The 17,828-nt window shown below is 39.1% G+C and overlaps 2 protein-coding genes across 2 annotated transcripts; both read left to right on the top strand.

The window, feature by feature from the left end:
• The first annotated feature begins 443 nt into the window (after positions 1-443).
• Positions 444-3,318, top strand: ssr4 (signal sequence receptor, delta). The gene is made up of 6 exons (XM_081387713.1): positions 444-752; positions 990-1,108; positions 1,188-1,262; positions 2,004-2,093; positions 2,431-2,496; positions 2,827-3,318. The coding sequence occupies exons 1-6, from the start codon at positions 701-703 to the stop codon at positions 2,929-2,931; spliced, it is 507 nt and encodes a 168-aa protein (XP_081243839.1). The 5' UTR covers positions 444-700; the 3' UTR covers positions 2,932-3,318.
• Positions 3,319-5,333: 2,015 nt separating this feature from the next.
• On the top strand, positions 5,334-13,357 carry sephs3 (selenophosphate synthetase 3). The gene is made up of 8 exons (XM_081387711.1): positions 5,334-6,000; positions 6,887-6,990; positions 7,074-7,181; positions 7,311-7,465; positions 7,641-7,731; positions 7,869-7,968; positions 10,317-10,529; positions 11,095-13,357. The coding sequence occupies exons 1-8, from the start codon at positions 5,697-5,699 to the stop codon at positions 11,367-11,369; spliced, it is 1,350 nt and encodes a 449-aa protein (XP_081243837.1). The 5' UTR covers positions 5,334-5,696; the 3' UTR covers positions 11,370-13,357.
• Positions 13,358-17,828: the final 4,471 nt, after the last annotated feature.

Genomic DNA, 17,828 nt, shown 5'->3' with positions numbered 1-17,828 from the left:
TTGATCGATTTGACAGCACTAATTTTAATACATTAAAATTACATTAACAAAGTATTTGGATACTTTCTAGTTGTGAACTTTAATACTGTGTGAATTTTAATAAAAAATCACTTTGACCTGTTGGTTGACCTCTTAAAGGTGCATTATGCAACTTTTAAAGTTAAAAATACCCGTTATTCTAACCCATACATGCTTAAACAATTGCCTGATGGGCTGAATGAGCCCTTCTCTGATCAATGCGATTGCCTCTATAATCCTGTACAGTAAAATAAATAAGAGGGATTCGGGTCGGAATCTGAGACTGGGCGTGACGTCATGCGCGTTCAGTTGCAGTGCTGCAGTTTCATTTGTCGCCAGAGGGGGGCATAGTTCTGCAAAAACTCTGAGACTTGCGTTATGCACCTTTAAGTATTCAAATACTTGTTTTGGCCCACCGTGTAATAGATTATCGTAAAAATACCGATGGGATGTGGATGTCAGTGGCTTGCTGAGGCCCCCTGGTGGTGAGCCACTACTCTAGACCAAAGACCTGCAGTACCGGCGGCTTTCACCAGAGGTCGCGCTCGATATCATACACGTCATTCTTCCGTAGAGGTGACGTGTCTGTCTGTGTTTCATTGGGCGGACGCTGCTAGTGTTGCTCTCTTTCCCAGGTTTGAGTGAGTAACTTAGAGGTGGATTCAACTGTCCGGAGATCAACATGATGCGAGTTATACCAGCTATTTTGGCTTTATGTCTGAGCGTTTGTGCAGGTACTTTGCCATTTCTTTGCATCAATGTTAGATTTACATCACCATTCATTCTCAGCTTTCGTGTATTCGCTTATCAACCAAACAGGCTAACTAGAATATGTTGCGAGCTACATCGAATTGATTCCGCATCGAATTGATTAAAGCTAGCGTTTACTTGAATTCATTCAGCGACTAAACTTGACATGTACCTCGTTATTCGTAAAGACTGTATGCGTGACCGGGGTTTTCTCTCCTCAGCTGAGACTTGCACAGACCCAGTCATTTCTCCGTCTTCATACACGACCACAGACGCGCTCATCTCCTCTGAGACTGTGTTCATCGTTGAACTGAGTCTGGCGTGTGCAAACGGAGCTCAGGTGAGTGCACTGACGGAGCTTTACAGTTACATGTATTCACGGTTCATTTGTACTGACCCTGCTTGTGTTTTGTTTTCAGAGTGTTGCCCTCTATGCAGACGTCAATGGCAAACAGTTTCCTGTGACCAGAGGCCAAGATGTTGGCAAATACCAGGTAAGGTTACATGGTTTTAAAGGGATAGTTCACCCTAAAATTCTATCATTACTCACCCTCATGTCATCCCAAACCCATAAGACTTCCGTTCATCCTTGGAACACAAATGAAGATCTTTTTGATGATCTCTGAGAGATTTCTGATTCTGTCCCTCCACAAAAAATCTTTACAGTATATTCAATCCATGGCTTCTGTAAAGGCATGATTGCTGTATACGATTAAAAGATTTAATTAAGGCTTTTATTCACATTATATAAATGTTGATCAACGTACATAGAGCACTCAAATATGGTAAAGGGAAGCTCAACCGTACCTACTTGATGCACAAGAACAAACCTCATTGGTTTTTGCTGAAGCTCAAACACATGGGAATGAATTCCCGTTGGTTCTCTCACGCTTACGTTTCCCATATTTGAGAGCTCAATGTATGTTTGTTTGCTGATCATATGTGAATAAATGCTGAATTAAATCTCTTCATCATATAAAGCAATCGTGACTCTTTGGAATACTTGGGTTAAACCATTTGACTCATTTGGATTTCTTTTACGATTTCTTTAACTTTTTGAAGTTTCAGAGTTTTAGGTAAATAGACTTTCAGTGGAGGGATAGAAATCTCTCAGATTTAATCAAAAATATCTTCATTTGTGTTTCAAAGAAGGTATGTTAACGAAGCTGTAACTTGTAAAATCCCTCTACACATGTAACCAACTGCTCCATTTTTTTTTAATAATGTTTGTCCAGGTCTCATGGAGTGTTCCTCATAAGCAGGCCAGCTCTGGCACATATCAGGTCAAATTCTTTGACGAGGAGTCTTACAGCACTCTAAGAAAGGTTGGTTAAGAAATTATTGATTTAAGGTATAGATCACTTAAATGAAAATTGTCATTTACAGAATTTACCCTCATGTCATTTCAAATCTGTTTGACTTTTTCATCTGTGGAACATTCAAAGATATTTTGAAGAATATATATATTTTTTGTCGATACAATGGAAGTCAAAGGGCACCAACATTCTTCAAAATATCCTATTTTATGTTCTGCATAAGTAAGTCGTACAGTTTGGAACAACATTTACATTGTAAATAATGACAATGTTAATTAACTATCCCTTTAACATACTTGATGACTGTGTTCAGTAGCGCTGATGACATTTTTTTTAATGCTTTCAGGCTCAGAGAAACAATGAAGATGTTGATGCTATCAAGCCTTTGTTCTCTGTCAATGTGGATCACAGGGTGAGTATGCATACTAATCTTCATTGACAACAGCTGCCGTATCAGTGTAATGCAGAGGTCAACAAACTCGGTCCTGGAGGGCCGCTGTCCTGCAGAGTTTAGCTTCACCCATCTCAAACGCACCTGCTTGAAGGTTTCTAGTATGCCTAGTGAGACCTTGATTAGCTGGTTCAGGTCTGTTTAATTAGGGTTGGAGCTAAACTCTGCAGGACAGTGGTAATGCATTAGCAAAAATATACCCCCCACACAGGTTAATTTTGCTACTAGTTTACTTGATTCTATGATTTGTCTTCCTATATGTTTATTTACCACTATATATATGAATTGCAGGGTGCATGGAGTGGTCCCTGGGTGTCCACAGAGGTCTTGGCTGCTCTGATTGGCATTTTGGTCTACTACCTGGCCTACAGCACCAAAAGTGCTATCCAAGCTTGAGATGAGAAGAAAAGTCCAATTTCCACCATACTGTTCAAACTGGTCTTCAGGCATTCCTCCTCCTGCCATTTTAATGTGCAGAGTTTAGTGCCATGGGCACCTTGGCTGAAACAAGAGATTGGTTTGTTGTAGAGCTTGAGTGAAAGTATCAGTATGAACAACAGCTGAAGTGGTGTTTTTTTCTTTTCTTTTTTTAAACAGACACTGTCAAGAATTTAAGACTTAAATCTTTCATCTATGCTATCATTATTAAACCTCAAAAGGTCAAAAACTGAGGTGATTTATCTGTGACTCATCATCATAGTCCAGTTCTGTATGTTGAAATGTCCCAAATATCAATGAAATTCATTGAATATGGGAATATTGGAATAAACATCTTTTCTGTAATTTTTCTTGAGTCATTTAATTTTTGATAAAGAGCTCGTTTAGTTAACCACATTTACCCAATTAATATTGAGACATCGTCAGTAACTTTTTGATGTTAAACTACACTCCATACACCATAATGACATAGCAAAAAACTGATTTGTGAAAACTTTGCAAATGTTTCATTAATAAAATTAAATAATTGCATAAGTATTTGTTTTCTGGGAAACTTGAAATTTATCTCAGGAGCATTCCAATTTTGTTAGTTAACCTGTGCAAATTCAACTGAATGGATATGATTTGGAAAGGCCATAGCCTACCTCTCAAGTTGAAAATGCATATCAGAGCAAAAACCAAACCATGAGGTCAAACGAACTTCGCCTGTAGAGCTCAGAGACAGGATTGTGTCAAGACAGATCAGGGGAGTACTACAAAAAAAATTCTGCTGCATTGACAGTTCACAGAAGCATGTAGCCTCCGTAATCCTTAATGGAAGAGTTTTGGAACAACCAGGGCCGCTTTTCCCAAAAGCATTGTAAGCCTAAGTAACAATTGCCACTACGCTCAACTTAGGCTTACGATGCTTTTGGGAAATGCAGCCTGGGACTCTTCTTAGAGCTGGCTTCCTTGCCAAACTGAGCAATCAATGGAGAAGGGCCTTGGTTAGAGTGGTTTGATGGTCTCTCTGGTTCAGCTCCATGATCATATATGGAGATGGGAGAAATTTACAGGACACATACCACTGCGACACTCCACTTTTCTGGGTTTTATAGCAGGAGTGGCCCGACTCAAGCCTCTCCTCAGTGAAGACACATGAAAACCCACTTAGAATTTACAAAAAAAGCATCTAAAGGATTATCTGGTCTGATGAACCTCAGTTCCAAGCATCATGTCTGGAGGAAACCAGGCACTGTTCATCACATGGATCACACAAGTGTGGTGGTAGCAGCATCATGCTGTGGGGGTGTTTTTCAGAGGCAGGGGCTGGTGAACTCATCAGGGTAGAAGATAAGCTCAACGCAGCAAAATATAGAGATAGCCTTAAAAACCAGTCCAGAGCACTCAGAACCTCAAACAGGGCAGAAGGTTCACCTTCCAACAGGACAATGACCCTAAGCACACATCCAAGACAATGCAAGAGTGGCTTATGGACAACTCTGTGAATGTCCTTGAGTAGCCTGGGCTTGAACGCAATCAAACATCTCTGGAGAAACCCTGAAAATGGCTGTCCATCGACGGTCCCCATCCAACCTGACAGAGCTTCTTCATACCCAAAAAGACTTGAGGCCGTAAAGGTGCTTCAACTAAGTACAGAGTTAAGGCCCGTTCACACCAAGGACGATAACTATAAAGATAACGATAAAGATAACTATATATGCGTCCACACCAACGACCGATAACGGTCTTTTTATTGTAAGCACGCGCGCGCCCGGATAATCCAGATTCATTTTAAATGCGCGAGACCTTTAAATTAGAATGGATTCTGATTGGCTGTCAGTGTTTTATCGTTCGACAGCTGGAAAAAAATCGTTCTGAAAGTGATCCCAATGATATCGTTCCTCATATCTTTATCGTTATAGTTGTGGTGTGAACTCTGTTATTCTTTAATATGGAGAACGATTTTTAGAATTATATCTTTATCGTTATCTTTATTGTTATCGTCCTTGGTGTGAACGGGCCTTTAAGGGTACAAATACTTATGCAATGCACTTATTTCAGTTTTTCCTTTTGTATTAAAACATTGTCACAAATCTGTTTTTTGCTTTGTTATTGTGGTGTATGGAGTATAGATTGATGTAAAATAAGGCAGCAACAACAAAATTAAAAAAGGGGTATGAATACTTTTGCAAGGCACCACTGTTCTCACATATATTTACTACATATTTACAGTATTTTGAATATATTTTTGAGGAAGCAAATGAAACAAGGTCATGATTAGCATCGAGTACATATGGGATTGTCCATACATTTGCATCAATCGTTGGGTCTGATGCACCTTCATGGGCAGAACCAGAATAGGCGGAGCTCAAGATAGCAGACTATGCGACGTTTATTTCTGAGGTGGGTGAAGTGTGACCAGTCAAATGGAAAATATGTTAGCGATAGTTCAGTTTGGTGCAAGATTGGTTTTCCTACTCGTTGTTTCTCATGTTTAGTATATTCTACCAATAATTTGTCTGTCAGCGACGAATTATCTTACTTGTGCCATAAAGTGACAACCAGCTCCCCTCTGCAGGATGAGTTGGTTCAGTCCGCAAGCGCGCCGCGTCCATACTCGCTTCTATGACCAAGCGTGTAGAATAAAACACGCTCTCCGTTTATTTGAGGCGACTCACGTTTTCTCTCACTTCGCCGTGTTTCACCACCTGAATGAGTAATAAATACAATTCAGCATAGCCATGTCAGTTTCCGAGCCACAGTCAGTGGACTCCGGCGGAGCGGGAGGGTATGGAGCCTTTTACCCGGCGGGATACCAGGCGCTGCACCCGGAGGAGCACGGCCTAGATCGCGGCTTCCGACTCACGGCCTTTTCCGATATGAAAGGATGAGGGTGTAAAGTCCCGCAGGAGACTCTGCTCAAACTCCTGCAGGGACTAGAGCCTGACCGCCCGCCCGGAGAGGACGGCGGCTCGGGGACGGGTGTTGGAGACGAGACCGCTGATTTCGGGCAACTTGTTTCAGTTCCCCAGGGTCCTCGACTAGGTAAAGTATGAGCCGCGTGCTGACCTGTCACATCATCGCTGTCAAAAAGCGAGCACTGATTCGTGTACCTTTCGTTCTTTTGAGTCGGTTCTTTTCAACGAATCGGTTCCCAAAATCTGCAATTGGACCCAGAAACTAGAGTTTGTTGATACTAATAGTAAGAGCATTTGAAGTGAAGGGAGGTTTTGACTGATAGGGCGAAAAGCAAGTCATTTAAATAGCCAATAAAACCAATAAAACGTACTGGAAATATATTTTTGACTTGATTGTATGATATAATTCTGCAAAAAAAGATGCACTTAAACACTCGAATTAATGGAAAAACCTTAATAAGTGGCCATATGTTGTCAGCGTATGGCTTTATTTGGATGTAAAACAAACCCCACTGAATCAGTTTTGTGAACTGGGTCTTAGAAACGAATGATTTAAAAGAACCGATTCAAGGAAATGAGTCAGACTTCCTCAACATTGCTTTCAAACTGATATAATGTCAGTTTGATAGTTAATCAACCGGTTTAGCAAAGAAATGCTTATTTATTGAGACGTTTTTTGACGTTTCTTTTGGGTATATATATATAAGATCATATAACGTCTGTGTTAGTAAAACTCTTTGTTTAACCTTTGACCTGTATCCTGTTAATTAAAAACTACTGGGAAGTTTAATATGAAAGAGATGTGAACTATGGACTCAGGCTTCAAGTCAATGCTTGCCACTGAAAATTAGATCACAATTAATTCTGCAAAAATGCGTCTTACCATTGCAAACTGAATGATTTTTAAAAAGATTTAAGTCCCCATAGTATATGATTAGCTTCTATAAAAATGCATGCACTTTGCACATGATTTTACAGTGAGTGAAAATTAATTCCACTGTTCTTGACTGCAGGTATTGGAATGGACTCATGTGTGATCCCTCTGAGGCACGGGGGTCTTTCCTTGGTCCAAACCACAGATTTCTTTTATCCTTTAGTGGAGGATCCTTACATGATGGTGAGTGAAATCTTATTAATGTTTCGCAAAAGGTAGCAGGCACCTCACAAAAGAGTGTCCAACTCATGTCAATTCTTTTACAGGGACGAATTGCCTGTGCAAATGTTCTGAGTGATCTGTACGCTATGGGCATCACAGAGTGTGACAACATGCTCATGCTTCTCAGCGTCAGTCAGAAGATGAATGAGAAGGTGCGCTGGAATCTCTCTGCTTTCATTCTCGCTGTCATATACAAAATTTTTGCATGATGTTTTTGCAAAATTAGAAAGCTGAGCTATGAAATGGTTAATTTGATCTGTTCTGTGCCGATGTTCTCTCAGGAGAGAGAGCTGGTGATGCCTTTAATGATGAAGGGCTTCCGTGATGCGGCGGAGGAGGGCGGGACTTCAGTAACCGGGGGACAAACAGTCATCAATCCCTGGATCATTGTAGGGGGCGTGGCCTCTGTTGTGTGCCAGCCCAACGATTTCATCATGTGAGTGTTTCTCATGAATCAAAGGACTGGATATCTGTACACTTGGTTCTGAATGATCTAGTTTTTCCTAAACAAACATTTACCACAATTTCAAAAGGAATTATTCATTGTCTGACACTTCACAGTTTGTTTTTGTTTGGTAAATGCTCACATATGTCTGTGTGTATATATGCAGGCCTGAAAATGCTGTACCTGGAGATGTGTTGGTTCTCACTAAACCTTTGGGAACTCAAGTAGCAGTGAATGCCCATCAGTGGCTGGATATAGTGAGTATACATTTTTCATCTTTGGAATGATTGCTTGTGTGGTTCTTTTCTCCCTTTCTCCTTTAAGTTATGAAGAGATGGCAACCTCATCTCATTTCTCTCTGGATCTCTTTTACCTTTATGCTTAATTTCTTCAGCCTGAGAAATGGAACAAGATAAAGTTGGTGATTTCCAGGGAGGAGGTAGAGCAAGCTTATCAGGAGGCTATGCTCAACATGGCCACCCTCAATCGCACTGGTATGTCATTGCATAAGCATTATTAGCATGGATTATTTTTAACAATGGGGCCAATATTCATTACACACACACCTCCTAGTTTTGCAACTCTGTTTGTACTAGATCAAATGGCCTATATGCATACTTTCAAATGACGAGGAAAAGAAAGAAAAAATAAATATCTTTTGCAGTACTAATAAAGAAAGATACATTTGTTTAATTTGTTGCTTAATTTAATTACTACAAGACCTCTCTCTAGGCATTTACACTACCGTTCAACAATTTGGGGTCAGTAAGATTACAGTTTTCAAAAACATATTAAGCTGTATTTTCAACACTGATAATAAGAAATGTTTCTTGAGCGCTTAATCAGTATATTATAATGATTTCTGAAGGATCATGTGACACTGAAGACTGGAGTAATGATGCTGAAAATTCAGCTTTGCCGTAGAGCGCTACGATTCTGAATAAATTGATGATCACAATTTTTTGGTTTGTTTCAAACTAATTCATTCTCCCATGAACAGACATCCAAACAAAATAACATAATTTACTAGAGTTTCTGACAAAATGTTAATTTCTGTAGTCTGTTTAAAATATTTAATTAGTTTGAATGAATGATTTAAATGATTTTATTGGTTTGAATTAGGGCTGCACGATTCATCACAATTTACGTGTAGTCGCACTTAAATCGATTTGGCTTATCGTGATTTTGAAATCGCAAAGGCTGCGCTTTTTGTTTTTATGCGCAGCTCGTCATTGATGTACGGCTCTGTAAACGCTCCATCCGAAAGCACTGTGAGTTTGGGCCACTTATAACGTGAATTTGAAAAAGCAACACGCGTCAAACATCTTTCATGAGAAGCATTTATGAACCTCGTGTCCAACAAAAGTCAACATTTAATAACATGCTTTTACTCCAAACTCACTTTCATAACAACAGTTGAACATCCTTCTGTGAGATAATGTGGCTTCTTACACAGAATAAGGCAGTTGTGTGTTTATTAGTCATGTTTAATCAATCAAAGCGTTTCAATCTTCTGTTTAAGTATAGGGATTTCCTGGAATGATGTGTGTTATTGTACTTCTGTGGCGGGGCATACTTAGTGTGTCTGCGTGAGACGCCTTCTGGCATTCAGATGAAGCAGCATTTACTACCGATCAGCCGTGCTGCACTGACAAGCTTCACATAAAATAATCACAGCCTTTGCCAAATCGTGTGTGGTTTCATTGTGATTAATTGTGCATCCCTAGTTTGAATGAATGATTCAATGACTCATAAATACTTCACTTGTTTCATTACTGGATGAATAGGAGTTTATGAATGAATATTTTGAATGCTGTTATAATTTGAATATTTGTAACACTGAAATAATGATACTGTGATGTTCAAAAGCTGTTTGTAAAGCTGTTTCATACCGATACATGATAACTCCTCAGCGGCAGCGCAACGTGCTGGCGGGCTTTAGCATAATATTAAGTATGACCGCTGTTAAGCAGTGGAGTCTCAAGAGAAGCCAGGTTATCTCGATACGTTTTTCTGTTGAAATGAAAAATCAAGTATATTTAGCAATATAGCAGGTGAATTATGTATAACTATATGACTATATGCCTTTCTCCCCTGACGTTCTGAGTTGTTCAGAGTTTCTAAGGATACTTAGATTGAAGGCAGCTGATTATTAGCTGTTTGATAACGTAGTCAAGAAAAAGGCTAATCATATTAATTACCGTTATGTGTCTGCCGTTATAGAGAGCGATACATAAAACGCATCACCAATCTGAAACATTGACTTGTAGACGAGCATGTATGAGTGAGTGGAGACAGGGTTCATTTGCATATTCATGGTTCCGCGTATACTACATGAAGCAAGAGTGTAGTTACATTCAAGCAATTTTAAGGCATGAGTAAAAACATTTCCAAGGAAAAAACTTTAAATATGCCATTTTGGTTATCAAAGATGTTTTAAGGAATACAATTATAGACAACGGGGACTTTAAAATATATTACAATAGAAAACAGTTAGTTTAAAGTGTTATGATATTTCATAATACTACTGTTTTTACTCTATTTTTTATAAAAAATAAATGCAGTCTTAATGAGCTTAAGTGACTTTCAAAAACATGAACTAAATCTTACTGACCTTAATCTTTTGAGCGGTAGTGTATAAGGTTTTTACAATAGGTTTCGCAAGGTTTTTAAATTCTTTCTCTCTCTCTCTCTCTCTCTCTCTCTCTCTCTCTCTCTCTCTCTCTCTCTCTCTCTCTCTCTCTCTCTCTCTCTCTCTCTCTCTCTCTCTCTCTCTCTCTCTCTCTCTCTCTCTCTCTCTCTCTCTCTCTCTCTTTCTCTCTTTCTCTCCCTCTCTCCCCAGCTGCAGCCTTAATGCACAAATTTAATGCACATGCTGCCACGGACATCACAGGCTTTGGGATCATAGGTCACGCACGGAATCTCGCCCAGCAGCAGAGAAATGATGTTGCCTTTGTCATTCACAACCTTCCCATTATCTCCAAAATGGCTGCAATCAGCAAAGCTGGTGGCAACCTGTTTGGGCTTTTGCAGGGCACCTCTTCTGAAACATCAGGTGAGAGTCACAGCTCTGTGCACAAACACAATCGTTTTAAAGTGAACTAAGAATTATCATCATAACTTTGCAATTATACTGAAAGTGGGCTTAACATAATCAGCATTGGATAATTTCTTTGTAAATAAAGATTGTATTCGCTTCAAATACTGCAACAAAAAGCACTCTTAGTCTGTCCTTCTCCCTGCATCATCCCAACTGACAATCTTAAATGTGAAGTGAAAAGTAATTTAAAATGTTCAAAGATTTGTATCTTTTATTTTCTATACGTGTTGTAATCAGTAGTAATAAATTAATGGTAAATTGAATAATTAAATTCTTACTAAACAGCGAAAATATATTAAAATACAATTGACTAACAATATTGATATTCACATTTGTTCAAATTAAATTTGATAAAAATAAATGCACATGGAATTCAAGGTCCTCCACAAGTGTTTTACGGTATTAACATTAATGATTAATCAAATGAATCATTTATCAATTCCTGAAAATGAACAATCCTGGTCAGTAGAGATTCCTACAAGCTCTTGGGTAGATCAAATGTTTTTCCTGCCTCTCTCAGGTGGCCTGTTGATCTGCTTGCCACGGGAGCAGGCAGCCCGGTTTTGCGCCGAGATGAAATCCAGTCGTGTGGGTTTGTCGGGAGCAGTGGGGCAGGATGGAGGGGTGGGCGATGGGCAACAGGCTTGGATCATTGGCATCGTGGAGAAGGGCAGTCGCTGCGCCCGCATCATCGACAAACCTCGGATCATAGAGGTCCCGTACCGTGGCTCTGTGGTCAACGCGCAGGAGGCGAGCAACAATAATGCTAGTCCTCCTCAGGTTCAGCAGACATAACAACTCCACAACGCACAGGGGGTCTCTCAGTGATCGTTATTCTTTACCCCTGACCCTGACCCTATGATGATCGATTTGAATGTGTGTGCTCATAACAGACATGGTGTTTGTGCAGGACAGAGCAATGTGTGGTTACTCTTGCTGTCCATTCCCTCCCCCCGTTCAACCAAAGGGTTGAGAGCAACAGACCAAAAATATTTTACCTGACCTGGTGGGAGATGGAATGGACAAGCTAGCGTATTTTCATCTCTCATTCTCTTTTCCAACTCATTCTTTCAAACACACACACACCTCCACTCTGTTTTCTTAATTTTTTTTCTTCTAGGTTGACTGTTTTTCAATGTTTAACAGCTATTCTTTAAAAGAATAGTTCACCCATACCATAAGTTATTAACCCTTATGTGGCTTTAAATCTGTATTCTGCTAAATGCTAATTTTTATTTTATTTTTGTTGAACACAAAAGGAGGAATTTCAGGCAGGCATTTTTCTATTAAAAAAAACAGTGAAATTGGTCCTTCTGCACTATATTTCAAGTCTTTTGAGGCCACTGCTAAAAGTGATTTTGTCTGATATTCCAGTATGAATATCTAATCATTCTTAAATTAAGAAACATCTTCTTGAGAAGCAAAATGACATCTTGTTTATGGAAAAAGTATCAAAAAGAAGTGATTTTATACTTAAGACAAGAGAAAAATGTTAATGGGGTAAGAAAAATAACCTTGTTTTAGTTTTCTTACCCCGTTGGCTGATTCGTTTTTATTGTTTTAAGTTTAAACTCACTTAATTTCATACATTTTTCAGAAAACAAGACAAAATCTTATATTTGTGTTTCTCAAGTCAGTGAATGAATGCTTTGAACTTTTTCTGACTAAGAAAGTTAACAGACAAAATTTGTTAATATTTGTGACCTGTGAACTCGAGATTAAGCAAGTAATTGTAGTTATATGGAAAAAGGGCTCAATTCTGCTTTTGTGTTCCTCTGAAAACATCATACAGGTTTGAAACAACATGAGGGTTAGTAATTAATGAAATAAAACTTTTTTTGTTTTTTTGGAAATGAGAATGAAACCATATCCAGAGTTTAATTATTTCTACTTGATAAGATGGAGGCTTTGAGACCTCACACTAAAAGGAAGCCGGGTTTACTAAGAAAACATTCCCAATGAGTTCCTGATTCTTTGAATAGCAAATATCCTTAATGACAATCAGACGTGTTTTTTTTTTTTTTTTTTGCCATCTGACAAACACATGTCAAAGAAACACTATCACACCAATGTATCCTGGGGCCTGAGTAATCATAAACATTGGATTAGTTGAGATATTTAGTGGTACAATCAATATTTATTTTGACAAAAATTGAAATGCAATTATCCAAATTTCAAGTGTTTTTAGGTGGTGTTTATCTTGTATCCAATCAGTCTGATTCATCCATCTGTTTTAATAGGACATTCTTGTAACATTCAATTATGTCTGGTAAAATTAGGTTATAATGTTCTGTCTTGTGGGTCTTTTTCCTCAATAGAGTGACCTTACACTAGTTAAAGTAGGTTAGACTGGTTCTTCATTCATTAAAATATGGACAATGTGTCATGGTTTTAGGGGCAGCAGTTAATTTTGACTGATTGTGGTGAGACATATGGATGATCTTTTTCTTCTCTCTCAATAAGTCTGTTGATTTTGAACAGAAGATAAGGTAGTCTGGTTCTCCCTCTTGTATCTGAGAAAGGGTTGAGCAGCTTTCTCCGGTCCAGCGGGTGAGCCCAGAATGCCAGTTGTGCTGTTTGAATGGCTAGGACAGAACAGCAGTGTCCACAGTCCTCTTTATGACACCTCTCTCTATAACCCCAGCTCATGGGACAGGTGAGGTTGATGTTAGATAGGAAGGGATAGGCTGAACTGCCATGTTCATTCTCCTGGCACTGGTTTTGTCATCGCAGTTTTCATTCATTAAACCAATGTGACTCAATAAACTTGTAATTTCTCTAAACTGACTCTATTATTCATTGAAGCTTGAAGCTTGTTTCATGGTCTCTTTTGTTGACCGTCTAGATGTGTTGTATGTAGTTCACCACAATGTGTCAGCAGTGTGCAACACTATGATGGAAGTCTTGGCTCTGTTCTCTTTATGTATTGGCTTGTCTCCGCATCATGTCATTCTGCTTTAGTTGACATCTTTTTAAACTCAAATGCAGTAATTGACAGTTGAGTGTTTGATAAACAAAGCACTTTTAAGCGTATGGCAATTGGCAATTGTTTTTTGAGCGAGGGGATACTAAAAAAGAACGAATGAACAGTTGTCAGAAATGTGCATGATCAGAAACAGATTTTTTTCATCTTCTGCCAGTAGACAGAAGTAGTTTGAAACGTTTGACTTTCATAAAATTTGAGGTAATATTAAGTAGGAGTTTTTCATTTGACTGGAAAGTACATTCTAATTTCATTAGTGGCAAATAAACATCAATTGACTTCTATCTTAAGTTGCATTTGCTGTTATTAGGTTCATGGAGAGAAAAGCAGAGTGCTGGAGAATACACTGTCCATTTAGAGAAAATGTTTGCAATTTTCCATTTGTCATCTATCCCTCAGAATAATTAGAGACTGTTCCAATGCTTCAGTATGTGTATCAGCTAGATATGAAAACTTAGGAATTTGTGAAGGCAGATTTCTTCCCACTCTGTCCTTTCACTTTCAGGGTGTTGTCGTCTTGCCTAAATTCGGCAATTAGACCACTAAAGATAATAATTTCTCTTTTTATCGACCTAAAACATTTTGTTTACCAGCTCATCTCCTGCTACCATACGGTTTGATTTTATTAGGAAAGGGAGAGATACATAATCGCTCACTCTGGACATATTTTGTTTTCCCTCTTCACATTCTGCAACCCCTCTTTTCTCTTACATAATGTCCTTTTTTGGTGCAGAGTCTTTTCACTGTGAGGAAATAGTTTAACAGCTTCTGATTCCACTCATTGTCTGTTCACTGACTCTGTCACCATGCCCGGTCTAAACCTGTTCAGCAGAAACCTTGGTGGACCAATTGTTGCACTGTCCATTGGTTCTCTTTGTACAGCGGAGCACTGAGTGTTTGTGCTCATCACTGTTGTGATTAGGGATGGTATATTCATTTTGAAAGCTTCCCTGCTGTTAAATTTATGCTTTCGCTGCTTAATCTTCAGTCCTACAGCAAAACAAATCTTATTTTGTTGTGAATGTGAATTGGCAGTTTGTAATTAACATGATGCAATAAAAAGTTTCGCCCCAACGTGCCTCAAGGCCACCACCATCGTCCAGTGCCGAAGAAGTCCACAGTGTCCAGCCTCAATGACTACCTGCCCGTCGCACTCGCACCCATCGTCATGAAGTGCTTCGAGAGGCTTGTCATGATGCACATCAAGACCCTTCTGCCCCTACACTGGCTCCCCTATAGTTTGCATACCGCCCCAAACGCTCAACAAACGACACCACAACCTCCAACCAACTCTCACTCACCTGGACAAAAAGGACACACATGTAAGAATGCTGTTCAAAGACTTCAGTTCAGCATTCAACATAATTATTCCTCAGCACCTGATTGGAAATCTAACCCTGCTGAGCCTGAACTTGTCCCTCTGCAACTGAATCCTGGACTTCCTGTCTGAGAGACCTCATAGTGAACAGCTCCAGCACACCGAACACAGGTGCCCCACAGGGCTTCGTGCTTACTCCATTGCTGTTCACTCTGCCGACTCATGACTGTGCAGAAATGCACAGATCAAACCACATCATCAAATTCGCAATAACACAACTGTGGTGGGTCTCATCAGCAAAGACGATGAGTTGGCATACAAAGAGGAGGTGCATCGGCTAACGGACTGGGGCAAAGTCAAAGTGGACAAAATGAATGAGATGGTTGTTGACTTTAGTAGAACACATAACAACAACTCCTCTGCTTGGTGTCCTCTTGGCGGAGAACCTCACCTGGTCTCTCAATACCAGCTCCATAGCGAAGAAAGTCCAGCAGTGCCTCTACTTTCTACAAAGGCTTAACAAAGCCCATCTCCCACCCCCTCATCCTTACCATTTTTTACAGAGGGACTGTTGAGAGCATTCAGTGCAGCTGCATCACTGTTTGGATCGGGAATGGCACCATCGAGGAACGCAAGATCCTGCAGTAGATAGTGCTCAGCTGAGAAGATCATCAGGGTCTTTCTTTCCTACATCACAGACATTGACACCACACTTTGTATCCGCAAAGTTATCTGTAATGTTAATGACCCCACACTGTAAAAATAAATTTGTTCAGTTTACTTAATTCAATTGTGCAAACTCGTAGCCTTAATTTAAGTAAGCATAACTTAATTGCGTCAAGTTCTTCTTACTTAATCCATTTAAGTTTAGTCAACTTAATTATATCTGTGATCTGAGGAAGTGTACTCCCAGAGTACCCTGGAAATCCAGAGTTCTCACGAGAGCACAAGTTGAATTTGCTCAGCGAGTTTACTTTGGCGTCGAGTAATGATGCTCATTAAATATGCCCTTGTATCCGAGCTGCACCAATCACATCGGGTTATCTGATATAGGCGGGCCAGAGACGAGCTGTCGAAGTCATTAGTAAACATTGCAAGATGGCTCTGGATGAACACCAGTTTGAAATGGCTTTGGCCGCTACAATGAACGAGTTAGACTTGGCTTTTTATCTTAAAGAGGAACAGAAGACGGCGCTCGAATCGTTCCTTTGCTAGAAGGGTGTTTTTGCTGTTTTGCCTACCGGATACGGCAAGAGTCTAATCTACCAGTTGGCTCCACTGGTAGCTAAGCGTATGGGGCTTGTTGTGATTGGCCGTAGTGTTATCCAAATGCGAGCAGTGAGATTTTCAAATGCATGCTTGGTGCCGCCCCTCGAGCTGGCCGATTTTCATTAGTCGATGCCAGACCATTCATCTTTCAGATTTAGGTCTGGATTTCCAGGCTATTCCCAGAGTGCATTACGGCATGAATAAATTAATTAATTGCTTTGTTTTACTATTTTTGGATTTATTTTACCATTACAATCGTTGCTATCGTTATTGGGATTATACTGATAAGAGACAGCAAATAAAATTTGCAAAATTGCAAGATATTATCACAAATATAGAGGGATTATATCAACCCAATTAAAAGTTTATGCCATAAGTGTTAGCAAATTTTTTTTAAAGATCATTATTATACATGAAATATAGTTCTGTTATATATCATTAATACATTCATTCAACACATGGAAATAATTTAAGTATAAATATATATAATAATTATTATTTCACTTCATTTGAAATCAAATAACTGCGATTTCATGTAGCATCACTGGAAGAGAATTACAATAATATAAATGAAGTTCCAAGTGCCTAACCAAAGGGAACACTAATCACAACAACGGTGAGAATTTTTTAGGAAATCAACATGAATTTATGACAGTTCTCCCAAAATGTTTGAATGGAAAATGAGCGAATGCAACTAAGAAGAATGATGACTGCAGAAGTGGAAGAACTGAATGAAAAGTCTATTAAGAATTGCCCCGCCTCAAAATCAATTTGCCCTGCCTGTTTTTTGTTTTTGTTTTTTTGCTTTGGCAAAATGGTAGGCTACTCAAACCAGTCAAATAATGTTTACTTGGGTTTTCTGAGTAACAAAGACATAGCATGCCAACAGTACAGCTTACTACACTGTTTTAAGTAAGTTAGTTACAAATTATTGGACATTAATTAAAGTTACCTAAAAAGTCTTAGTAAGAACAACTGTTAGATTTTATAGTGCACTCTCCCCTCACACCAACTCTTCTCGCTCTGACCATCTGGGAGAAGGTACTGAAGCATACAGGGTCAGATTTTGTGACAGTTTCTTCCCCCAAGCCATCAGACTCCTCAACACCATGTGACTGACACACACACGATTTTGTGACAGTTTTTTCCCCCAAGCCATCAGACTCCTCAACACCATGTGACTGACACACACACACAAACTACCAAACTTGCTCATTTAATCACTCAGAACTCCCCAATGTTCCTTGTCTCTTATTACTGTGCCCTGTTCAAAGAACATGTTTTACTGTCTCATGCTGTTTGCACTATCCACAAATGCACTTTATAGTCTGCATATAAATGTTCATTTCTTATTAGAACACTCAATGAAGTGCACATACGACACACTGAGATCTAATGTTCCTGATCAAGTAACTTTTTGAGTTGCAGAAACTAATTAAAGTAAAAATACCTAACTCTTCTGTTTAATCTATTTAGTATAATTTAATTATGTACAGTTTAGTTATGTAGTCCAGTGTTTGTCTTATTGTCTTATGTAGCACCATGGTCCTGGAGGAACGCTGCAATGAAAACAAAGCTACTCTGACTCTTATGAATGGTTCCAAAATTTTAAGCTACCAGTTCAGTCTGAAATGCTGAGCTGTATGATTTAAACAATTAGTTGCAAGATTCTTTATCTCAGCAA

Source organism: Scardinius erythrophthalmus (genome assembly GCF_964197995.2).
Source record: "Scardinius erythrophthalmus genome assembly, chromosome: 15".
Lineage (NCBI taxonomy): Eukaryota > Metazoa > Chordata > Actinopteri > Cypriniformes > Leuciscidae > Scardinius > Scardinius erythrophthalmus.
This window is presented reverse-complemented; position numbering and strand designations above follow the sequence as displayed.